We start from the raw sequence: 25,405 nt of genomic DNA on the forward strand, positions 1-25,405 counted from the left end.
TCATGAAAGCTTAGCATTTCATGAGACATCAGGGGGCTATATTAGTCAGAGATAAATTGTCTAGGGGGCCCTCTGTATTTACAGATAACACAAAACAAAGCCAAATAAAGGCTTCACTTTCAGAGTTTAGGATTATACTTTTATTAGGATCCCCATTATCTATGGCAAAAAGCAGCTGTTCCTAAAATATTAAATAATACAGAATAGAAGTCAGTACAAATTCATAATGACATACATTACCAGTCAATGGTTTGGACACACCTACTGTATTTATTCAAGGGTATATCTTTTTATTTACTATTTTCCACATTATAGAAAAATAGTGAGGACATCATAACAATGAAAACAGAATATTTGACTGTGTTGTAACCAATAAGTTTAAAACACAAATACATTTCATATTGTAGATGACTCTAAGTAGCCACACATTGCCTTGATAACAGCTTTGCACACTCTTTGCATTCTCGCAAAGAGCTTCATGAGGTAGTTATGTGGGATTAATTTCAATGAACAGGTGTGGCTCGTTAAAAGTTAATTTGTGTAATTTCGTTCCTTCTTAATGTGCAGGATGTGTATATAGAATACCATTATTATGTCTGTTCTGTAGTTGTCAATATTATGTCAAGAACTGCTCAAATAAGCAAAGAGAAACCACAATCCATGGCAAGAACAGCTCAAATAAGCAAAGAGAAATGGCAATCCATCATTACTTTAAGACATGAAGGTCAGTCAATCTGGAAGATTTCAAGGACATTGAACGTTTCAAAAACAAAACCTCTGCAGTCACAAAAACAAGCAAGCGCTTGATGAAACTGTCCCTCATGAGAACCACCACTGGAAATAGGACCCAGAGTTAATTAGAGTTAAGGATAAGTTAATTAGAGTTACCAGCCACAGAAATCAGCAATTAACTACACCTCAGATTGCAGACGCTTTTCTGATAAAAAGGTGCAAATCTGTTTATTTGCCAATGCCTGCAGGACTTTTGCAAGGGATGACAATTTAGAGGTAGGTCGATAATTATCAAGGATTCTAGAGTCCCCACCCAACTGGCGGATAACCAGTTTTCCAAACTTTAGGGATGACTCCCGGAAAGAATGTTAGATTAAATACTGTATATGTGTTAGAGCTGGTAATTTACAAGCCTAGATGGAATGTATTAGCCCCTGATGTTTTCTAATTGTCTATAGCTAGCACAGAAACAAGGTCCTCCTTTTAATTGAACAGTCTCAGTGAAAACCCTTGGCTCTTCACATCTGTGTTCCTGCATGATTAGTTGATTTCCATGTATCCATTAATTCCTCTCTCAATCAGGGTAGGTAAAACGATTTTTTCAAAAAGATAGCCTGCCAACCACAAATGACAGTATAAACTCAACACAAAAGCACAGTTTATGATTAGTGGTTATCTTAAGACTAGCTCGAGCATTGTTTCTCAATCAATGGAACGTCCTTATTAAGGTATTCTGTGTTGTTTTGTAGATAAACAAAAATTAGTAAAAAAAAAAATTATCCAAAAATGTTACTATTTCTGGAGTTTTACTGCATGTAACTATATCTTAATTTCAACTAAGTTGGATTTATTGTATCTGCTGTATGTATTTAATCACGCTTTGTTGTTGCTTTGATGACTAAAAACTCATGCTGTGTAACCTTTTAATATCGTGAAGAAGGCAACATGTTGAATTATATTTTTCCTCACTTCTTTAATCTAACAAAGAAGGCAGAATTGTAAAACATAATTTATTCAGAGCATACATTTACTTAATTAAGTTCTCACTCTTATTCAAAATGTTTTAAATAAATTATTGGAAACATACCAATAGTGCTTACAAAAACATATACACTTTTTGTCTGGGTTTGAATTAGCAAATTGGAAGCTAGAGATTATTATTTTGCCATGATGATATAAGGACAAGATTATATATTTAGCCTGGAGAGTATAGGGTTTTCCTCATACTAGATTCATCTTTAAAATAACAGAATCTTGAAACAATAATCTTAGATATACAGTTTCCCCTTCACTATTTTAATCTAACGGAGAATGCAGAATCATAGATGGTGACTGGTATACTTTCTTTCTAATTATGGTGATCTAACAAAGAACGCAATTGTGAAATGTGAATGGTGAGTCTAACTTTTCACAACATTCCTGAATGAACGCAAAATCGCAAACTGTGACTGTGTGGGGTTTTTTTTGGCTCTTGCCTCAGCGATTGCAATAGGGTTTTCCGCTTACTGGTCTCAAAAAGGTCTTAGGGCAATTGTCTATCCTTTAATAGTGATGTGCATTCCAAGTCTTTTCAGTGAGCTTGCTCTTGTGGCTCAGTTTTACATTAAAGAGCCAGCTCTCTTGAATCCCAAATGGCTCTTATTGTAAAATGCTTAAAAATAACCCGAGAACAACATGAAATGTGCAAACTTCCAATGTAAATCTGTGAAAGAAATCTAGAATAATGTTACAGAGGGAAATGCACGTTCAAATTGGTTACATTATCCATCCAAATTATTAGATTTCCTGCTGATGTTACCATACTGGGATAATGTTCATGGAACACAAAGATGCACTCTCCCACTAGTTACTGTTTGTGCAGTATGGATTTGCTATAATAATCTTTGTTTGAGCAAAAAAATAAGAAAAACATGGTGCCAAATGAAATGCGCCATTCAACAATGAGATTCTTTTAACAAAGTTCTCCAAAACAAGCCATTAAAAAAGAACAGTTCATTTGGAAACGACCCATCACTATCCTATAAGGGTCCACAGTATGAGTTGTGAGAGACCTCCCATAAAGTGTACTATCATCACGTATCGCACATGGCTTTGGATCACTGGCGCGTACACCATTTCCATCCCAAAACGTTAACGAACTTCCCAATCCCAAATGTTCTGAATAATCCACTGATTATGGGTACCTACAGTAGATCAAGGCTATTCTTGGTGCTATATATCCGGCATGTGGGTTTGGGTTAATGTTTTTGTATGAAAGCAATGAGGGCCCCAGGCCATAGCCAACAGTTTATGTGGGAGAAAGACAACATTCCATCGTGTTTCCTGCCAGTAAATCCAGAAGGGGGGTAGAAAATGGGGGGGGGGGGGGGATTCCTGGGAGCTGTCGACTGCCTGTCACTCACATCACAGGGATTTACTAGATTTTAGCTTGGACCATTTCACTTGTCTCACCTGCAGCCTTTGTCTGTGATGTTACCCACCGAAATGACAGTGGTGTCCGTCTTTCTCCAACAGGCAGAATACATACATATTTTCCTCCACCCGTCGCCCATTAAGCCTTCGATATGAAGCACTGTTATCACAATGTACAGAGATCTATTGCGTCTACCAGCGAATACGAAACAGCTACCTCACTGTTAAATGCTTCTCACATCCTTAAAAACTGATCAAACTGGATGTGCAAGCATTTCTGACATGATAATCCATCCCATTGTTCCTTGGAATACTCCTGTTATCAGTTTAATGCTCTGCAGCGGAAAAAGACGAAACCATTACACAGGTTTTATTACCTACTCAATGGTTATTCTCTACCATTCCAGACATATTGGAATTTGCCTTCCTCTAAACCGTAGTCTCCGAAACCTAAGCAAGTTCGTGCTTGTGAGCTTGGTTAGATGCAAGCTCCAACACGTCGCCTATCATACGAGATCCACCGCAAACAGATATCTCAGCTATGCACTGACAAGACCTGCTACTGTGCAATAGAAAATGCCTTGATTGCCTTCAGCACTCTGCTTCACATAAAAAATATCCACTTTTGTATGAATGTACTTTCATTAAATTCATCATATAATAAAAGCCATAAGGTAGATGGCGGAGAGAGAAACACATCATCGCCATTGTGCCAAGCAGAATATTGTCCCAGTCTACAAATTGGGGCAACTGGTAGTCCATTGAATAGCTAAGGAATGTGCAGTATACAATGTCCAGCTGCTAGCTTTCCTACTGTTGATGTTATGGGACAGATTCTGAAACCCCATAATCCCATTCCCCTGGTCCTTAGCCTGCTGCTCCCCCCGGAGACATTATACAGTAGGCCATACAGTGGAGCTCCATCACTATACAGTATCATGTAAATATACCTCTGAAAACACCCAGCTACCCATAAAAAAAGACCTCTAGGGAAATGTCTCTATCAAGCAGGAGGGAAAAGGTTAGGAGAAAAATAGTGGTTGTTAGGAGGAAATTAGGGTTCTGGCTGTAGGAGAAATGGATATCCAAGATAATTTAGATGTGGAGATGTTCATCAGGAGCTGGATAAATATGGTCCCACTTGGAAGGATTGAGCTCGTTAAGAGTAATGATGACTGCAGCTGGCCTGCCCGGAGCAGATCCGTGCTTGCTTAGCTAGCTGTCCCCACGCCAGCAGCATGATGTATAGCAGTTGTACGTTAAGTGGAATCAAACACACGCATTCTACCAGAGTGTCAAATCAAGGAGTATTGTGTCAAAATATGCAATGGGAAGGAATATTACTGAAAACATTATAGATTTACTAGTAAACTACCAAAAGATGTCTTTCAAGGGATGTACAAAATTGTCAGACGACATCTGGTGGCCTTCTGGGTACTTAGATTAAAGGCATCTTTAAAAATCTATATCTCCCAACTACTTTACACACTTACACACAAATGTTCTGTATTACGTCAGTGTCTTAAGTGTTTTAAGGCCAAACTGGTGCATAAAGACAATAGTTGCAGAATGAATTCACCACAATGTCATTTTGGATTAGATTTGTTTTTTAATAATTAGGGTATTCTCACTTGACCTACTGATTATCCAATGAAAGTGAATATAGATACATATATAAACAAATACTAGAATAATAAGAATACATAATTATATTACACAGTTATTTGAGTAAAAATGACAGCCACAGATAAAAATGTACAAAATGACCAAAGTTGCTGGTAATTTTGGTAAAAAGCAACTCTACTCAATACCTATAAAATCTAATTTTAAAAACAGACGTCAAATTCCTAGCATATTTCAGGATCAGTGGGGAAGCAGAAAGGTTGAAAAGGAAAGAACTGCAATTTACAAAGATAGGCCAGACATATCTAAAGTTAATGGTAGTCTGTCAGTGATGTGAGGATCCAGGAGGCTAGTTGACAATCATGTAACTCATACTAGCTACAGAATAGGGCTATAGGGCCATCATGCAGTTTTAGGAGGTGGTTTTGGAGCAGTCAATCATAGAATTGCATCTGCTTTTTCACCCCTGAATACAGAGCACCACCCTGAAAGGCAGGAAGCCAGGTTGTACAATGATAAGAGACAGACATAAATAACTTCCTGGAGGGGCATGTTGCCTCAGCATGTTACAGGGCAACTTGTTACAGAGAATTTCTAAATAAAGATGTTCTACATGAGGAAAATAAAGCACCTTAAAAAAAAATTGCTCACCAGGCTCAAAGACGCAATACCCACTGCTACACTGACACACACACACACACACAGACACACATGCACAAAGACACATACACACACGCAGTTTTGAGAGGCAGCTCCTCCCAAAACCAAAAGAGGGAGAGAGGGAGAGGGGACGAGAGAGGAGCACACACTGCCGAGGGAGACTGCCTGCTGTCACACGTGTCTGCCCTCACCTCCTCTGCACTCCGTTCCCAGCTTCACAGGAGAGAGACAAAAACCTGCGCTTTCTCACCCCAATCCAGCCCTGAAGGACTTCTATGGAATTTGGCCTCCACACCTCGTTTCTGATTAACCCCATCTTCAAGGATCTGTTCCCCAAATCCGAAGCTTTTACAAGGGAAACCCAATGACAGATTTCAAGGGAGCAAGGATGGAAACACATGAAAGGGAAATAATGAAAGTTGTATGTGCGAAGTGAAAGAAAAATCCTTCCGGGGGAAAATGCTGTGTCTGAAAGGCACTCTAGGGGGCTCGTCTTATCCACACTCGAGGTCAGTTCCGGGCTAGGAACCGGGAGATCAAGGTCAGTTCCGGGCTAGTAACCAGGAGATCCTTGTGCTCTGTGGGAGGAGAGTTGAACCGTGGGGCATCAGCTGATCCTTCATCATCTCCCCATCGTCCTCCTCCTGCTCCTCCTCTTCATCATCGCCACACTATGCGGATGTTATCTTTAGTCATATGGATTGTCAATTTCACCAATCTCACTCATGGACATGACAGTGAGGAGTACTTCCCAGGTGAAAAGGGCTCTGAAGTGAGTAACTGGCAAAAAGGTCACTGCTGTTGCTAGTTTCTGGGTCATACTGAGTGATAGAGACAAGAAACGTGATTAAACTTCTTTGGTCCACCTTCATTATGCTAAGAACTCGGTTTCCAAAACATTGACGAACAGGCATAGGAAAATAACAGATTTGCTGTTGACTGAGTCAGGTTGTTAACTAAATTAGGCTGTTGACTCGTGTGTGTGAAAATGTGAGGCAGTTTTCCATCCTTGTTGCACAGGTGGGTTTGTGATTTCACTATAGTGGGTGTGTCTTTATTCTGCTACACAACATCCTTGTCTGCTTGTTACACTGAGCGTCATCAACGTTGAATGATGAATCAGGCGGTTCCTGTTTATTTCCACTATTGAGGGTAGTTGGCCATACCTTTAGCCAGACACGTCTACTTCCAAAAGAAATATGAATGGAGAGGGATTACAGGTTTGTCATTTGGAACAATTCAGTCAGTCAAGTCAAGTGAGGGATTGTCTGAAGACACAAAGTTGAATAGAAAAAGTAACAGTAGGTTTTTACAGTTGACGCAAAAGACATTAAGAGTTGGCTACACTGTTAACATTGTGAGGTTAACTTGAACACGTTGTGTGTCATGATGAACACTGGCCCTGAGAGATCATGTGGGAGTGATACACTGTTTATATATTGCACAGCCATGACCTCATGTTGCCAAGGGGATGAGCAGGAATTACTGTTAGCCACAAGGGATGACACTTTCCCATTCCAAGTATAGTGGAAGCGCCGTCACACAAACCAGTTAAATAAAGCTCATATCCCAAGCTAAGAAGTAGCCATGGATTTCAATAAGAACTGGGTAGTTCAAATACAGAATGTTGATTAGTTGAAAGCCATGGTATTAGAGACCATATACCAAGGATATAAATATTACATACTTAAAATAGCAATAAAGCATTTCTGGGGTTTCGGTATATTATCAATATACCACTGTATATCCAGGCACTCCTCGATACCCAGGAGTTGTCTGGCAAACATTGTGGAAAGTAAGGTCTGTAGATGCCTTCTGTGAGCAACTTTGGGTCAGCTCTTTGCTTGAATTCTATGGGATTCAAGCCATGTAGGTTGCCAGTGGTCTGTGATTTTCTCCATTTGTAGGTGATCCGTTGGACAGTGGAATAATGCACTTCAAATTGGTTGGAAATGGCTTTGTAACCCCTCCCAAACTCATGGGGCTCAATAATCTGTCTTCTGAATCCCTTGAATAGGTCTTTTGATCTTTGCATGATGTGTTATCACACAACCATAATGTATGGTTAATACCAAATCAAACCAAGTTTATAGATGACTGGAACCAACCAATTTACGGTCTAATGATTTCTTACCATTAGTTACTGATTTGAATTTTAGACATATTATGATATGGTAAAGGTACATGTGTAATCATTTTCTCCACAAAAGGAAATTGCATTTCTATTTTAATTGCTTAACAAGTTTCAAAGTTGTGTGATATGTGGGTGTTTTCTGGGTGTTTTCATATGTCAAACTGGCTTACCATCATCAATGGATCTGATTGGAATTTTGCTGAAATGTCCATGTGTCCAAATACACCCATCAGCCATAACATTATGACCGTCTGCCTTATATTGTGTAGGTCCCACTTTTGCCACCAAAACAGCCCTGACCCTTTGAGGCATGGACTCCACTAGACCTCTGAAGGTGTGCTGTGGTATATAGCACCAAGACATTAGCAGCAGATCCTTTAACAGCACGGTTTATAATTAGGTGTAGCCTGGCCTGGGGGCGTGAAGGTGACCAGTAGGCTTGATACTGTCCACCTTTGCTGTCTTACCAGGTGGGCTCTCGTCGCCACTGGGATGGCCTCCCTCCAATGCCTTTCGGGGGAAGAGTCACTGGCTTGTTGTTGACTCTCTGTTGCGCACTTGTGCAATTGGGCTGTACGCTGCTGGCAATACTCGGCCCTCATTCAGGGGGGTTGCGGTTGGTGGGTATCCCTTTGGTTGATGCCTGGCAATGTGGGTGGATTGATTTCCTGCCTGTTGGGCCCTGTCCGGGGCCTCCCCCGGGTAGGGCCACAGTGTCGCCGGACCCCCCTGTCTCAGTTCCAAGGTGTTACGCTGCTAAATTATTGTGCTGGGGCATATGAGGAATTCTCTTTCTAACTTTTCTCAGTCTCCTCCATTTTAAAATTTTAGGAGGAGATGAGGTCCTGGTCCACACCTGCGGAGTACCTGGTTTGGGGGGCCCGTTGCTGTCCCTGTCCTTGGTCATACTTTTGACCTAGTCTAGAATCAAATAGACTCTGGATTTAGCCCAGAGAAATGTATTTATTATTCTAATTGGACTCTTACAATCTCACCCGGCACAGCCAGAAGAGGACTGGTCACCCCTCTGAGCCTGGGTCATTTCTAGGTTTCTTCCTAAAATTCAGCTTTCTTAGGGAGTTTTTCCTAGCCACTGAAATCCAACACTACTGTGTTTAAGGACGGGTGTCTCTGTAAAGCACTTTGTGACAACTGCTGTTGTAAAAAGGGCTTGATAAATACATTTGATTGATTGATTTAAGTCCTGTAAGTTGCGAGGTGGGGCTTACATGGATTGGACTTGTTTGTCCAGCACATCCCACAGATGCTCGATTGGATTGAGATCTGGGGAATTTGGAGGCCTAGTCAACACCTTCAACTCATTGTTGTGTTCCTCAAACCATTCCTGAACCATTTTTGCTTTGTGGCAGGGTGCATTATCCTGCTGAAAGAGGCCAATGCCATCTGGTAATACCGTTGCCATGAAAGGGTGCACATGGTCTGCAACAATGCTCAGGTAGGTGGTACATATCAAAGTAACATCTACATGAATGGCAGGACCCAAGGTTTCCCAGCAAAACATTGCCCAAAGCATCACACTGCCTCCGCCGACTTGCCTCCTTTCCATAGTGCATCCTGGTGCCATGTGTTTTCCAGGAAAGCGACGCACACACACAAGGCCAGCCACATGATGTAAAAATAAACGTGATTCATCGGACCAGGCCACCTTCTTCCATTGCTCCGTGGTCCAGTTCTGATGCTCACGTGCCCATTGTAGGCGCTTTCGGCAGTGGACAGGGGTCAGCATGGGCACCCTGACTGGTCTGTGGCTATGCAGCCCCATATGCAACAAACTGCGATGCACTGTGTGTTCTGACACCTTCCTATCAGTACCAGCATTAACTTTTTCATCAATTTGATCTACAGTAGCTCATCAGTTGGATCGGACCACACAGTCCAACCTTCACTCCCTACATGCATCAATGAGCCATGGCCGCCCATGACCCTGTCGCCGGTTCACCGCTTTTCCTTCCTTGGACCACTTTTGATAGGTACTGACCACTGCAGACCGGGAACTCCCCACAAGGGCTGCACTTTTGGAGATGCACTGACCCAGTCGTCTAGCCATCACATCACTATACTAAAGTCTCTCAGATCCTTACATTTGCCCATTTTTCCTGCTTCTAACACATCAACTTTGAGGACAGAATGTTCACTTGCTGCCTAATATATCCCACCCACTGACAGGTGCCATGATAATTCTTTGATGTGCCAGGTAATCACAAATACAAATGGGTGTGAACAAGTTGTTTCCTCCTTATTACTGAGGTCAGGTGTTTGAATTCCTTGGTAATCGTGCCTGATTTGGGCTGGCCCTGCCTAATATAAATCATCAAAATGAAGTCAGCACACGGGTTCCAAAGCCACCACAAGCCATGTTTAAGGCTCAGGAACTCCACTATAGTGAGAGCCATATTGTCCAAATGGAGAAAGTATGGGACAGTAGTGAATCTTCCCAGCATTTGCTGGCTTGTCAAAATCTCTCCAAAAGTAAGGTGTTAAATCATCCACAAAATACTAAAGAACCCTAAAACAACATCCAGGGATCTGCAGGCCTCTTTCATCCCAGCTAAGGTCAGTGTTCATGACTCCATCATCAGAAAGACAATGGGATTCTTGGCAGAATAGAAAGGCGGAAACCACTCAGTAAGAAGAACATAAATGCTCATCTTGAGTTTGCCAAAACAACTGGATTATCTCTAGGAGTTCTGGAACAATTTTGTCAAGACAGATGAGTCAAGTGGATATTTTTGGGCAACATGGGCCCTGTTATGTCTGGTAAAAACCAAAAACTGGATTCACCAGTGAATAAGCATGATGGTGGGAGTACCATGGTTTGGGGATGTTTTGCTGCATCAGAACCTAGACAATCTGTCATCCTTTATAGTTCCATGGGTTCTGCTTTCTATTAGAGAATTTTACATGATAATATGAGGTCATTCATCAATGACCTGAAGCTGAATCGCAGCCATGTCATGCAGGAAGATAATAATCCAAAACACACAAGAAAATCTTCAAAAGTATGGTTATGTTCAAAACATTTTATGTTTTGAGGTTGTTAAGGGAAAGTCGTGTTGTATAACTAATACATACATGAAATACGTATCAACACTTTATTTTCCTGGCTCACTCAGATTCCCTTGTATCTAAAATCAGGTTTCGATTGAAGATATGAAAACAACCAGTGCCAAAATATGCCAAAATCCAACAGTTCAGTCAGAGGAAAAACACCTTTTCACTGCACTTTACATATTAAGTCTGACAGCAAAATAAAAGTGTCTATTAGAATATGCAGAACTTTGATTGTAGCAAATAAAATAGCCTTATTCGTTATCTCAGAGAAAAAACTTGGCCGATGTCAATAGAAGAAATATGACCCTGTATTACTTTGTTTAGCCTAGGCTCAGAAAGACACTGTGCTCCATAGAGGCTCAGTTTCCATCCCAGCACTGCCAGAAGTGCCAACCTAGGTTTACCGACCCAGAGAAAAATAACAACAGCATTTGTTTCCATTAGAGATAATGAGAAGGTAGCAGCCAGGCTGCTTACTGGGTGTTCATCTCTGAAACAGTCATTTTGTCAAAGTGTTGCCCTAAGTGATCTTATATGAGCAGTGACAGATTACAGGTTGTTTATAGACTGTCGCGGCTTATCGAATCGTCTTTACCATAAACAAGTGTTTAAAAAAAACAATAATAATCTAAATCCCATGTTTTCATGAGCCCACCTGTGTCATTTCACAGATCAATGAGAACTTTCCAAATGTCACATATCCTACTTCATATGTTGTAGTGGTGTTCATTTTCTTATTGAGTGTTCACAGAACATTTAAAGTTGTCTCTGTTCATTTTCCTCGCCAGGTCCCACCGGCTGGGGACAGCCTCAGAGGTTCGGACCCAGTGTCCAGTGTCGACGACCTGGTTGAGCTGTTTTACCCTGAGTACAGCTTGGTCCAGCACTGTCTACGTCAGAAAGCCCTGCGCACATCCTCTCCTCTTCATGCTGAGGACGATATCTGGACCTGGGCCAAGCCCAGGGAGATGCCCCAGTACAAGTATGACGCCAGCATCATCGAAGGTAACGCTCCTCTCATTTGATTGGGGACACCAGTGAAGACAGAACATTATATTCCTATCCCACAGGGGGAACTGGAAGCATAACAGTCCATTTCTCTTTCACCAAACCCACTAAGGGGAGCAGTACAGCTGGGTGTTTTGGTTAAAAGGAGAGAAAAGGCCTCTGTTTGTTTTCCTAACAGTTAGAGGCCCCTCACTACCCCCCCCCACCCCCCCCGCATATTAGAGATGGAGTGCTCTCTTTCTCCCTGTCTCTTTTCTTCTTTCTCTTTGTCTGTCTCTCTCTCCTCTGCCTGTCTCTGTCTTTTTATCGGCTGTCTACATAGCTTTAGAGGTTATGGTGACTAGCTGTGTCTGCTTCCTAACAGGATTTTATCCCAGATGAACTGTGGAAGTTAGATAAAGGCTGAGTTGACCTCTAGAAACACAATGATAAGAGGTGGTACAAAACATACCTCTAATAATAATATCATATTGAAACTGGAACAACGCTATGATCGCCTTTCGTTGACCATTCCTATCCCCAATAGATTTCAGAAACTATTAAAGGATAGGAAATGTAGCTGATACTTTTTTCTTGAGAAAACAGTCAGATCCAGTTCCTCAAGCTCTTTTAAAACAACAGGTCAAATTAGTGCCAGTAAGGATTCATTTTAGGACATTGCAGGATGACATACAATAAGAAGCAACTCATGTTTCTATTTGCCAGATAATATAACAGACATGAACAGTCTAGAAGGTAATTCTACCAGGTATGTTGGCCGAGAACACATTCACTGTTACAGCAACCACCTGGGAGCAATTAGGATTCACCTAGGTCAAACACCTCAGGGATCCCATCTAAATGTTCACTTAGATGCTCTAACCAATAAGATACCTGCCACTCTTGCTTTTATCATTCTCCTGTCTTTTCAGTGTCTGGTGGCAATTTACAACAGACAAAATAAATTGCCTGAAACATTGCTGTAATACTCGACTTAGAGGTCATCTGGTACAGAAAAGCAAATGTTTTGGCCTAGTGACATAATGTGTCACAGCGAGGCGTCGTTCAGTTACAGTGATCAGCGTTCCAGGAGGAAAAATCCATTATAGGTGGGGACATTATGCAGCACAGCCTAATGCAGCTACATTGTTGACTGGCATGGATATTGAATTTTCCAAAATAATTAACATCACATTCATCAGGGTATTTTATGTGTGTATACACAGTGGGGAGAACAAGTATTTGATACACTGCCGATTTAGCAGGTTTCCCTACTTACAAAGCATGTAGAGGTCTGTCATTTTTATCATAGGTACACTTCAACTGTGAGAGACAGAATCTAAAAAAAAATCCAGAAAATCACATTATTTGATTTTTAAGTAATTAATTTGCATTTTATTGCAGGACATAAGTACTTGATACATCAGAAAAGCAGAACTTAATATTTTGTTGATTTATTTTGCTCTCACAGTTGAAGTGTACCTATGATAAAAATGACAGACTTCTACATGCTTTGTAAGTAGGGAAACCTGCAAAATCGGCAGTGTATCAAATACTTGTTCTCCCCACTATGTATATATATATGCATCTATGCATACTGGATACATAAGTGGTTCATTATGGTTCAATTAGTAGGGCAAAGTGCTTGAAACAACAAACATTATGTGTTCGTTTCCCACTGGGGGCCGCCCATATCTAAATATTGTATCTGCTAATTAACATGTACCATTCAACACCTGTCACTGGCAACGCCACTCCATTTGTCCACAGTCATTCTGGAAGAGATCCAGCGCACTATGTGTAGTCCCCGAGAGGTGTGTTTGGAGGTGTCCAAGGAGTACCCAGAGAGCACCAGTCACTCGTACAGGCCTCGCTGTGTGTCTGTGCACCGTTGTGGGGGCTGCTGTCACCACGAGGGGCTGTACTGCACCAACACCAGCTACACCTATGTCAACAAGACGGTGAGAGGCAACGGACAAACTACAGCAGAATTCAATACGGCATGTGTGATTTTACCAGGAGGCTCAAGGAAAAATATTTTGAACAGCATTTAGTAGCAACGTTCACATACTGTCGTGTTCACGTTTCTCTAAAATATTTGGACCTCAGATCCAAATGTCGGTGGTTGAAACAGTGTTGTTCCCCCTTTGGCTTCAGCTACTAGAGATCTCTCATCTCGACGGCTCCGTGGTGATGGTGGCCTTCATTAACCACACGTCCTGCCAGTGTCTGTCCAAGAGACCCCTGCACTCGGTCATCAGGAGGGCCGCAGCAGCCCACCGCACCGTGTGAGTGAGTAGTGAGGACCAGCCAACCTGAAGACGCAACGCTGCCCCCGCTGGCCGACACACAGCATGGCCCACACCTGCAGTTGGATGGGAATCTAATTCTGAACGCAACACCACTCTTGAAATATGTTTCTACCTGAATGAATGAATGTTTGTTGTTGTTGTTGTTGTTGTTGCAAACAGAGTCATTCAAGCATGAGTTCAAGGGGGCAGAGACGTGGTCTGGTGGTCTATTTCCGCCCTCATTCATGAGGCTCCATGCTGGAGACCAGGGTTCAATACCTGTCCCCCTTCACCTAGGTCAAACACTGATTAATGGAAGAGTGGAAAATCTTCCCCAAAAACATGTGCTGACTGGTACTCTGGCGCAACGTGAGTTGGTTAGGAGAATTTCCATAATGCATCGAAATCTTTTTGAGAATTACCTACAAGCACATGTAGGTGATAATAAGCTCAGGTGCAAAACTGGGTGACCTTACCCTTTAAATTTCATTAATCATTCATCAATTTGGATAGTTGAGTATTTTTTTCTTCATGTTGAACCACAGTCTCTAACTGTAATGCATTGTAATAAAACATAACCCTCCCTTCTTTGGCTATCTTATGCGGACTGCTGCAAGGGCGTAATGAAGCGAGTAAATGAGTTCTATCATCAGATATTCCGTCACTGCTGATGTGCATTTCCTTTTGAACTGAGGCCACAGTGAAGAGGCCGCATTTTCCCCCCTGCTCTCCTCTCTGCGTGTCCAGCCCTCCTCTCTGCCCGACTGCTCCAGACTGCAGCGTGCAGGCAACCTGCCAGACCAAGGCCAGCAGGGAGGAAGGTTATGGGATTGAGTTCCATCTCACAGGGAGGGGCCACCGACTGCCCATGGTGTCCAGCCCATTAACAGGAAAAAGCGGTCGTCCTAAGCTGAGCCAGGACCTCTGATCTGATCCTGGCCTGTGTGTGCTTCCTTCCTTATCTCTCCAGGTGTTCCCCGCCAGATGTTCCCTGCAGTACAGGACTGGTCTGGGACCTTAACAGCTGCTTGTGTGTTCCTGTGGAGGCAAGCTTCTACTCAGAGAGAGAGCTGGGTAAGTTCAGCTACCCATGCTGCCACAGCCCTGTCGGTATGTTTCCCACTGATAGTAAAGTAATGACAATGTAACGCACGACAATGCATTATGGGAAATGCACATTCTGGCTTTGTGCTATGGAACAGGCTTCAAATCCCAGTGTTTTTCCTTCCCATTTTGTCTCCTACCTCCCCCTGATGCTATAGTGCCTGTCGGCAGCGAAGCACCAACAAATAAAGTGTGAATGAACATTAACATTGATGGTAATAACATCTGTCAAATAGTGACACTAAATAGCATCTCCCTTCTGTACCGTCTGGCACAGAGCCCCTGGAGTCTGCCTTGCTGGCTCTGTGCGGCCCCAACAAAGTCCTGGACGAGGACAGCTGTGACTGTGTGTGTCAGAATGGCCTGACAGAGGCCAGCTGCGGTCAGGGCAGGCGTCTGGACCAGGAGACCTGCGAGTGTCTCTGTGAGAAACAGCCCACTTCGGGGACCTGCCCACCCAACCAGCTATGGGACCCGGGACTGTGTGGCTGCGTGTGCAGGGCAGAGTGCCCGCGTAGCCAGCCCCTCAATCCAGAGACCTGTCTGTGTCAATGCAGGGAGAGCCCTCACACATGCCTGCGCCAGGGCAAGAGGTTCATCGCACAAAACTGCAGGTAAGAAATAGAACCCGGGAAAGTACGTGTTGGGGGGGGGGGGGGGGGGGGGGGTTAAAGAACCATGCTGTCAACGTGGTCGAGTTAATTATAAGTTGTTGTTTGAAGCAAGACAGCTCAGGAACACCACAACCCTATAACTGCTATAGGGGCATGTTGTTTTCATTTGGCAAAAGCAAAACATTAACCGGATCACATAAAGAGGAGAACAGACTGAAGTAGACGACAATACTAATTCCACGGTTACATCAGATCCGTATAGTTCAGTTCTGTTAAACTTAATGACGCAAACAGGAGTCACAATCCCCTAATGACAAGCTTTTGATTATTAACTATTCTAGCGTGAGAATTCACATCCTGTTAATTTCTCTGAAAAATGTATCTCGTCAAAGAAGCCAAGGCACCTGACACTTTTTTTTTAAGAAACCAGATTTTCCAGGAATCCCAGAATTCCCCTTTCCTCAGAGAGTTGAAACTTGTTTTGTTTCATCCAAAAAGAGGAAGTAGTTGTTTTTACGCCGATGGGAATAGGTCCAAGATCACCCACACAATTACACTGCACATGCAGGTTAATGCAAGTGGCTCACAGTTATGCTTCCGAACATCATGTTAAAAAACAACCGTTCTATATTTTTCTTATTCCCTATGCCAAGCTGTTACCGGGAACCCTGCAGAAAGCCACACAAGAACTGTCCAAGTGGCCAGTACTACAGCCACACAGTGTGTCAGTGTATGCCCAACTACATGAGGTCGGGGGAGTGGAACTGAACAGTGTCCCTAGCACTGCTGCCAAACTCCTGGCATATGGACAGCAGCAGTAGGATGGAGTGGAGAAGAAAATGAAGACTGACCGCACCCACGGTCAACATGACATGAGACTGAATGAAGAGGAACGGATGGCTGAGGAGACGTACTGACTGGTTTTCTACGTCTGTGAAGGGAAGTCTAAATTAAATCTGCTTGTAAGAATGTACTGAGATGGAAAAAGAACGAGCTGCGGAAAACAGGTGATTTGTGTTTTCATGTCAGTTAGTTAATATTGTGACCAACGTCCTCTGTATCGATCGGTGTGTTATCAATTATATCGTTTTAGGGACACAGGAACTCACATTTTTTAATTGACCAAGAACAGGTGTGTTTGCAATGAACAACAACTATGTACTATATGTCCCTCAGAACCAGTTCATATTCACTCTCCGACAAGGAAAGGCAGGCGACAGAGCTAATATGGGAATGTTTGCATACATTCACTTGATCTAAAAGCTCTAAATCTTCAGACAAGGGAACCTAAAATGATGCACAGTCCCTGTTATCTATTTATAAAAGATAATGGAGTTCTCTTGATACTGCAGTTCAAGTACTGAATCATGGATATCCCTTCAGATTCTCAGCTGCCTTTTAAAAATGAGCTTAGAAACATTTGTATTCCATAAAATGAAATTCTGTTTGACGGTCTAACCTTCATATTTATTACAAGTTACCCTGTCCTTCTCTGAGATGGCAGTGCTGTGATGTCATTTTGACATGAGAAAGAAGAAAAAAGACTGAAAAGTAAAGCACGAGAATATACTGCATTTTACAACCATGTTTTTCATACTCTAATCAGTAGTGGCTGTGAATTAATATCATATCTCTATTGTATATTTTCTTTTTCCTTATTTATAAATAGAAGTCAGTCATTGGTCTTTTTTACAGCTGAGGCCATGTTACAGCAAATCAAAAATAAAAACATTATCAAAAGCAGTCATATTGGTAATTTATCAAACATATGAGTTGCCTTATAGGTACCAAAACGTCTTGCTTAAGGTCACTGTGAGACACTCCATGAGTGGGGGACATACTGTAGTAGCCAATAGCCATTTTACTGAACTGAATGAACCTGTGGTATCTTTAAGACTAGCCAGTATTTGAAGTGAGGTTGATAAGTTCAGATTTTCTTATTTGTTTTTGAGGTTTGGAAGTTTTTGCATTAATCCTTATATACAAACATCAACCAATGTCTAGCCCTTCTGGAAGCCAGAGTCCAAGCAAATTAATGTTTATAAAATACAATGTGTGTGAAAGTCCATATGATTAATAAAAACATAATAAATAAAAGTAATAAAACCCAAAGCTACATAATAGACGGCAACAAGAGGTTTCAGTTTTGATGCTGACGCATGCATATATAGCATATCATCATAGTTTAGTACAGACATCCTACTGGCCAGTACAATTTCATTTTGAGGCCGAAAAGAAGAGAATTCTTATTCCACCAAATCTGTATTTTGACCTAAAATTTTACCCTGGAGAACTCTTGTGAACTATAATAAAATCAGATACAACCCCATCGATAACTAAGGCCTGAATTTTTTCTGAAACCATTAACACAGCCAAGCCCAGAGAGGTCAATTTCTTCATGAACATAGAACGATCAACTGTATCAAAGCCTTTGATAGGTCAATAAAAAGAGCCACACAGTTCGATTATTAATTAAAGCTACAGTATGGCAATATCATTTAAAGCCAACAATGAAGTTGTAACAGTACTTTGCCCAAGTCTAAAAACAAATACGATTTCAAAATGCAATTGTCAACTATAAAAAATTATGCAATTATGTATTTACCAATGAATCCAGACTTTTTGCATGCCAACACAATTTAGAAGAGGACGTTAGTTATCAAGGTCTCCGCTCTCCCCACCCTTAAGTAGCAGCAAATGGGTGGTTTCCTATACATTACATTATAAACAGCCCCAGAAATTAGGGTTTGATTACAAATATGCATTTGAGCCCAAAGATAAGTGGTGCAGCAGTAACCAACAGACTTGGTCAAGTTTGTCAGCTCCTGCTGCATTCCAAGTGTTTACAGCCAGCAAAACATTATGGAAAAATGTTCCTGTAAACAGACTCAGTGAAAAATCTTAACATTTGAGTGGCCCTGCATAAATGTTTATATTCATTTTGGGTTACCATAGAAATTCTCTCAAACAGATAGGCTACTGCAATAATGGCAATTGAAAGCATCACCAATTGTATTTTTTTTTTGTAATGAGCCCAGAGAGATAGAGAAACTGTTCTTCAGACTTCATTAAAGTTTCCCAGAATGTAGGACAGATTCCTTTTAACATCACAGTGTGTTTACATTGTATTCACATTTGCCTGCTTCTGGAATAGCAGAAATACAGTCAAGTTAATTAGAGGTAAGTTTAATAAAAGTTCAAGCTTGTTAGTTCAATAAAATTTCTGATATATTTAATCTCTGACCCAGTACATATGATAGGGGACATGAATTACACCCCAACACTGGTATTACACCCCTTGCCATACATTTATCGGAGACATTGGTTAGTATAAGAGTAGACTTGTAAACTTTAAGTTAGCCTGTGTTGGCTATGTGTGTTAGCCTGCTAGCTGGGTAAGATTTAGCATACAGAATTATTTTGTGCTGTCTGAATCTTGTGTTTCCCAGTTCAAGTAAAAATCTCAAAGGATATTTGCTTCAAATAAAAAAGAGGCTAAAAGTTCAGTTAAACAGTTAAGGACTGTAAAACATAACGGACAATATACACCTAGGATTGTAACATTTCCTAATGACAGGCTTAGGGCTAACAGTTCCAGTTGCTTTGGAATGGAAATACTATAGCAGATCCTTCAATTTTTATCCATCCTATCTGCTCTAAATACATTGTCTCTATCTAATGCAATAGTTGCATAATTTCTCTTCTAAGATAACCACATTTCAGGTAACATAACATTTCTGGATTCAACTGAGATAGCCAGATCACAATGAAGTCCAACTTAGACAATATACTCTGTATATAAACTGTATATTTAGATGCAAGAATCTAAGCCACATATTCTATTTAAATACTGTCAAAAACAATTGTGTCATAGGCTTTGATAGTTGTATACAATGCGTTAGAAGGGGCTTTTTTGTCAGGGAGTTTGGCCATAGACTATGAGAACAAGGTCTGGCAGACATAATGCTCTGTGTTAAAAACACCTTATCCAATCACAAAAAAGGCCATTGAAAACACACACCCCAGCAGTGGAAACAGATCCAAGACTTTCGTCTTGAATTCCTCCTACCAGCCATATGTGTTCGGAAAAATAAACACACCATGGCCGGGTCAATTGCAGAGAGATCTAATTCCTGTCTAGTTTCTGTCTGCCATCCACGGTAGTCAAAACCAGCTCATTCCTCTGTACAGAAAATTGACGACATAGCTAAACTGATTGATAGGAGCTTTTGTTTGTGATAACCAAAATAGTTAGATTTATACATACATTTAGACACTATACTTTAGAAAAGAATGTTGACTTAAGGGATTAAAGAAGAAAGGTGACATCTGTTGAATGACATGTTGCACCCTTTTAGATTTTCAAAGCATATTTACTATATATATATATATATATATATATATATATATATATATATATATATATATATATATATATATATACACACACATCTGTATAACTACTACATTATATCACTCAACTCACTACTTTTTAATCAACCTTTAATTAATTATATAATTGAAATTTAAGGGGCTGTTGGGCTCAAAATGCCAAAATGTCATAATTAGAGTCTGAACCTATAATAAACGTTTTAAGCCTTGTATCATATCACTATTGTTACTAAATGATATCTCAATTTTGGGAAGTTACTGTTATTGGGTTGACATATACATGCATGCATGCATATATTGTTAGCTGTCTAGAGTTACTCCAAAATAGTTTTTTTGCACATCTGTGCCCAATAGCTACTTATTATTCCATTACTTTTAAGAAAAATAAAAAGAGAATTCCCATTTCAACAAAATGCCACAGCTTTTCCTAAAGAAAAATTTGACTGTATTGTGTATACAAATATGAATTAGTATATACAGTGTTTATATAGTATTGTTGTCTTACTAATATTACTTTTTATTTAATTTTTTATTTAATGTAATATAGTCTTACGTTGTCTCATCTGTAACTGTTTTGTACTCTGTCATTTCTCTTGTTTAAACTGTAACCCAGGAAGAGTAGCTGCTGCATGTAGAAGCCAAACTATAAGCCAATAGTTTATGTATAGTGTTTACACGTTATACTGTAAATACTGTGCTTCAGACACCAATCACTACATTCACCATTTTGCAAGTTTAAATACTTTGAATTAACTTTGAACAACATTCAGATTTAACGCTCAAGCTAAATCCTACATAATATGTCAACAGTTGTGTTTTTCTCTTCCTACCCTGTGTTGATCTAAAACCTGAAGCAAAAGCTCTTCCTTATTCATTAATCCATCAAGAGGGTCTATTATTGAGGGAGAATAATGAATAGATAATACAAGTTCTCTTTGATAGTCCTTTTAAGAACCTTTGGTGTAAATTGTGTCAAATATGTTAAGTCAAGGACTTGATGATCAAGTCTAAATCTGTTCTGTGAAATGAAAAATAAATATTTGGAAGTGAGATTGACAGTAATATGATGGACATGTTCATTCACTCCAATGAGTGAAGTTTTACCCTGTACTGACTTCTTCACATTACACAGAATTTACAGTTTGTAATTGAAATGGCCTTTGTGATTTTGTGATTGGACTACACAAAGTATTCTGTGAAATGAAAATACAACTCAAAACCATTTTACAATTAAAAAAACCCTAATATATCTAGCTTTTGCATACGCATTCTCCCCTTAGTAAGGGCCTATTCACACTAGATCTGATTTAGTTTAACCAGACTATTTATGAGATGTGGATCTGCAATATATTTTTAGAATGTAAACTTGTGAAAATCAAACTTGTCGCCTGTTACCTTCCACGTTATTATAGACACGTGAGGGATCTTACCCTTATGTGTTATTGCCATTCATTTCATATTAAGTTGGACTGACAGGCTGACTCAGTATCCTAGCCAACTGTGACAAATCATACTTCAGAAATACTGCTCATTATTGCAAAAAAACACCATGTAAGCTGCACTGTTCAGCAACATCCCCTACTAAATTTTAGTTAATCTTGTTTGAGCGGCCGGCTTTGCTCTGTTAGCAAACTATGCTGACGTTAACACTGAACACATCATGGTACACCAACTTTCATAACTGTCTCATCAAACTGTAGTAAAATTTTCACAAAGATACAGTGGGGAGAAGAAGTATTTGATACACTGCCGATTTTGCAGGTTTTCCCACTTACAAAGCATGTAGAAATCTGTCATTTTTATCATAGGTACTCTTCAACTGTGAGTGACGGAATCTAAAACAAAAATCCAGAAAATCACATTGTATGATTTTTAAGTAATTAATTAGCATTTTATTGCATGACATAAGTATTTGATACATCAAAAAAGCAGAACTTAATATTTGGTACAGAAACCTTTGTTTGCAGTTACAGAGATCATACGTTTCCTGTAGTTCTTGACCAGGTTTGCACACACTGCAGCAGGGATTTTGGCCCACTCCTCCATACAGACCTTCTCCAGATCCTTCAGGTTTCAGAGCTGTCGCTGGGCAATACAGACTTTCAGCTCTCTCCAAAGATTTTCTAATGGGTTCAGGTCTGGAAACTGGCTAGGCCACTCCATGACCTTGAGATGCTTCTTACGGAGCCACTCCTTTGTTGCCCTGGCTGTGTGTTTCAGGTCATTGTCATGCTGGAAGACCCAGCCACGACCCATCTTCAATGCTCTTACTGAGGGAAGGAGGTTGTGGGCCAAGATCTCGAGATACATAGCCCCATCCATCCTCCCCTGAATACGCTGCAGGATTTTAATCCATGACGGTGTAGTGTGTTACAAATGGTTTACTTTGAGACTGTGGTCCCAGCTCTCTTCAGGTCATTGACCAGGTCCTGCCGTGTAGTTCTGGGCTGATCCCTCACCTTCCTCATGATCATTGAAGCCCCACGAGGTGAGATCTTGCATGGAGCCCCAGACCGAGGGAGATTGACCATCATCTTGAACTTCTTCCATTTTCTAATAATTGCGCCAACAGTTGTTGCCTTCTCACCAAGCTGCTTGCCTATTGTCCTGTAGCCAATCCCAGCGTTTTGCAGGTCTACAATTTTATCCCTGATTTCCTTACACAGCCCTCTGGTCTTGGCCATTGTGGAGAGGTTAATGTGAACAGTTAAACATCTGTAAGCTCCTGCAGTCAGATTTTCAATTCCAAGCCCAGACACAAGAAGGGCAGTGATTGTAATACGGGCAACAATAATAAATTAGACAGTATCTCTTTTAGCTGTGGGTAGGTTGTATGCCATCCAAACACATCAAACATATATGTCATTCTGAACTGAGATGCAAAACTGAAAGGAAACTGCTAAGGGATGTCACCATGAAGCCATTGGTGATTTTAAAAGAGATTGATAGATGTGGTGAAAGAAATTAGGTTGATCCATTCTCATTTTAGTGACACCACCGTAACAACTTTATAAAGTGGAAAGCATGAACGCATAGAACATTTTAATATATTTTAAAAACAAACGTTCCATACACAAAAAGACAGTAACATAATATTGCACAAAATGTAAGCATTCACAGGCTAAAATGTATTCTTTATTGAAACACATGTTCTATTATAATGAGTCTTATACTCCCAAATAAATCAGTATCAATCACACTTTGTAACACCATTTGAAAACATCCTTGGAGAGAAGAATACTTGTGCAATGCAATGTGATTCTCAACAAAGTGGGATATAAATATGATAGGGAAGTATGGGTGGACGGACCTGTAGACATTGGTGGCTTGACCTGTGGACATGGGTGGGTGGACCTGTAGACATGGGTGGGTGGACCTGTAGACATGGGTGGGTGGACCTGTGGACATGGGTGGGTGGACCTGTAGACATGGGTGGCTTGACCTGTGGACATGGGTGAACTGACCTGTGGACATGGGTGGGTTGACCTGTAGACATGGGTGGGTGGACCTGTAGTCATGGGTGGATTGGAGTTGAGATCGGTAGTTTAACTAATGACAGAGTACTACAGAACCACAGGTAATGGGATAGTGGTGGAGGTGCTGTGGTCTTTCCCTCTCTGTGAGGGAGTTGAATAACATTTTGAAAACTAGGGTGGAGTTACAGTGTTGCGGCTTACATTTTTTTCCTTGCTATTAAAAAGGGGTGGAATTCAAAATGATGCAAGAAATGTTATCTGATAGCTTCTATTTTATCTGACCTATCCCTTTAATTAAATCAGGAATGAATCTTGGAATAATGACAGGAGAGATGCTGTTCAAAATAAATATGCTAACCACTAAGGTGAAGGGGGCATTTGGAGGAGAATGTCATTTTGGCTTTGTAACCTTTTTACTTGATGATTACTCACAAAAATATATTCATTTCCTCCTGAGCAACAATCCATAAAACCAACCTCCACAAATGTAACTTAGTCATCACATGCAAGTACCAATACAACCGTTTTGACTAATTTAATATACTATAAGTGCATTTATCTAAATAATCATGACGTATTCAAACAGGTGGACTGGATAAACAAAGTGCTTTAAATAGAAACAATAAAAAAGCCCATGAAAAATAACCCCCAATAAAAGTTGATATTTGCTACTGAGACATAAAATGTATTGCAAATCCAAAATGTTGGAATATAGCCCAAAATGTAAAAAAGATTCCTGTCCAAACACACAATATAAAAGGGATGAGTAACAACTGACTTTTAGGTTATTGACTGAGGTGATGAATTATGTAAAACATATGACATACTGTCTCTACTTTTGCAAGAAACAGAGCAACTTAAACTATTGATTAACCAACAACAAAGATTTTATAAGGACATACATTCACCTGGAAATGGTTGTCTTGTGTTGCTGCTGAACTAAACATTAAAGTAAATGGATGTATGTCTTTACATGCTACGGGGACCAATATAAGATCTGGACAAGATCAAAAGAAAAATGTGTTAACTTCAACATAAATCCATTTATAGATGTCACTGAGTTACTCCATATTAATGCGTTCACACTGGCCAGGATTTATGAATGTGCCGTGCAAGTGTACGTTGCGAAACGAAAACAGCCACACACTAATAGAAGGATTAGGAAACAAACCAAATAGCGAAAGCATTTCACCATTCAATACAAGTTGGATAACAAAAACATCCGATCTAACAGCCAATCCCAACCAGCCAGTCCTTCAGGACTCTACTGGTATGGTGTGAGGTGTGCATTAAAGGTGCAATTTGCAGTTTTAACAATAACAATGTGGGTACCTCATCAGCTAAGGGATGGGGTTGGAAATATTTTTCCACAGTTAAAATAAGGGCCACAGACATGGATAAAAGGGACCTAATGTGTGGTATCAAACTTAATAGTTTTACTTGACTGTTTTAGATATGCCATGTTCGTTAACATTGATAATGTTCAACAGGTATACATTATTTGGTTAAAACTCCAAAAATTGCAGATTGCCCTTTAAATAACACAAGCATTTCTCAACCTTCACAGCAAGTGTCTGCATGCACTATAGATTATAGAGTACGTGTCGAAATCAACACTGTAAATGCACATTCCTTTCATTACATTCAAGTTCACGTCCCTCTATTTTTTTATTTCAATGTTCTCACAGAAGACATTAAGACAGAGGAGTGGCTTTGGCATTGGGCCTAATGACAGCACTCACTGCCAGGGCCGTTGTACATGCTGCATTACATGATTAGCCTACAAAAGAGCTTCCTTCAGTACACCAAACAGACACCACTGTTTATGTATACACAGTTGAGGGAGTGTAGAGATGATATCGGTGAGAAGCGCCGACTCGCAACTCCCAGAAGACGTGGGAAAAACCA

General features: G+C 40.5%; 1 protein-coding gene across 1 annotated transcript; it reads left to right on the plus strand.

Moving 5' to 3' along the window:
- Positions 1-5,368: 5,368 nt before the first annotated feature.
- LOC105030013 (vascular endothelial growth factor C) lies at positions 5,369-17,958 on the plus strand. The gene is made up of 7 exons (XM_010903642.3): positions 5,369-6,199; positions 11,422-11,638; positions 13,391-13,581; positions 13,778-13,908; positions 14,882-14,985; positions 15,293-15,629; positions 16,283-17,958. The coding sequence occupies exons 1-7, from the start codon at positions 6,101-6,103 to the stop codon at positions 16,395-16,397; spliced, it is 1,194 nt and encodes a 397-aa protein (XP_010901944.2). The 5' UTR covers positions 5,369-6,100; the 3' UTR covers positions 16,398-17,958.
- Positions 17,959-25,405: the final 7,447 nt, after the last annotated feature.

The sequence above is a fragment of the Esox lucius genome, chromosome 7 (genome assembly GCF_011004845.1).
Source record: "Esox lucius isolate fEsoLuc1 chromosome 7, fEsoLuc1.pri, whole genome shotgun sequence".
NCBI lineage: Eukaryota > Metazoa > Chordata > Actinopteri > Esociformes > Esocidae > Esox > Esox lucius.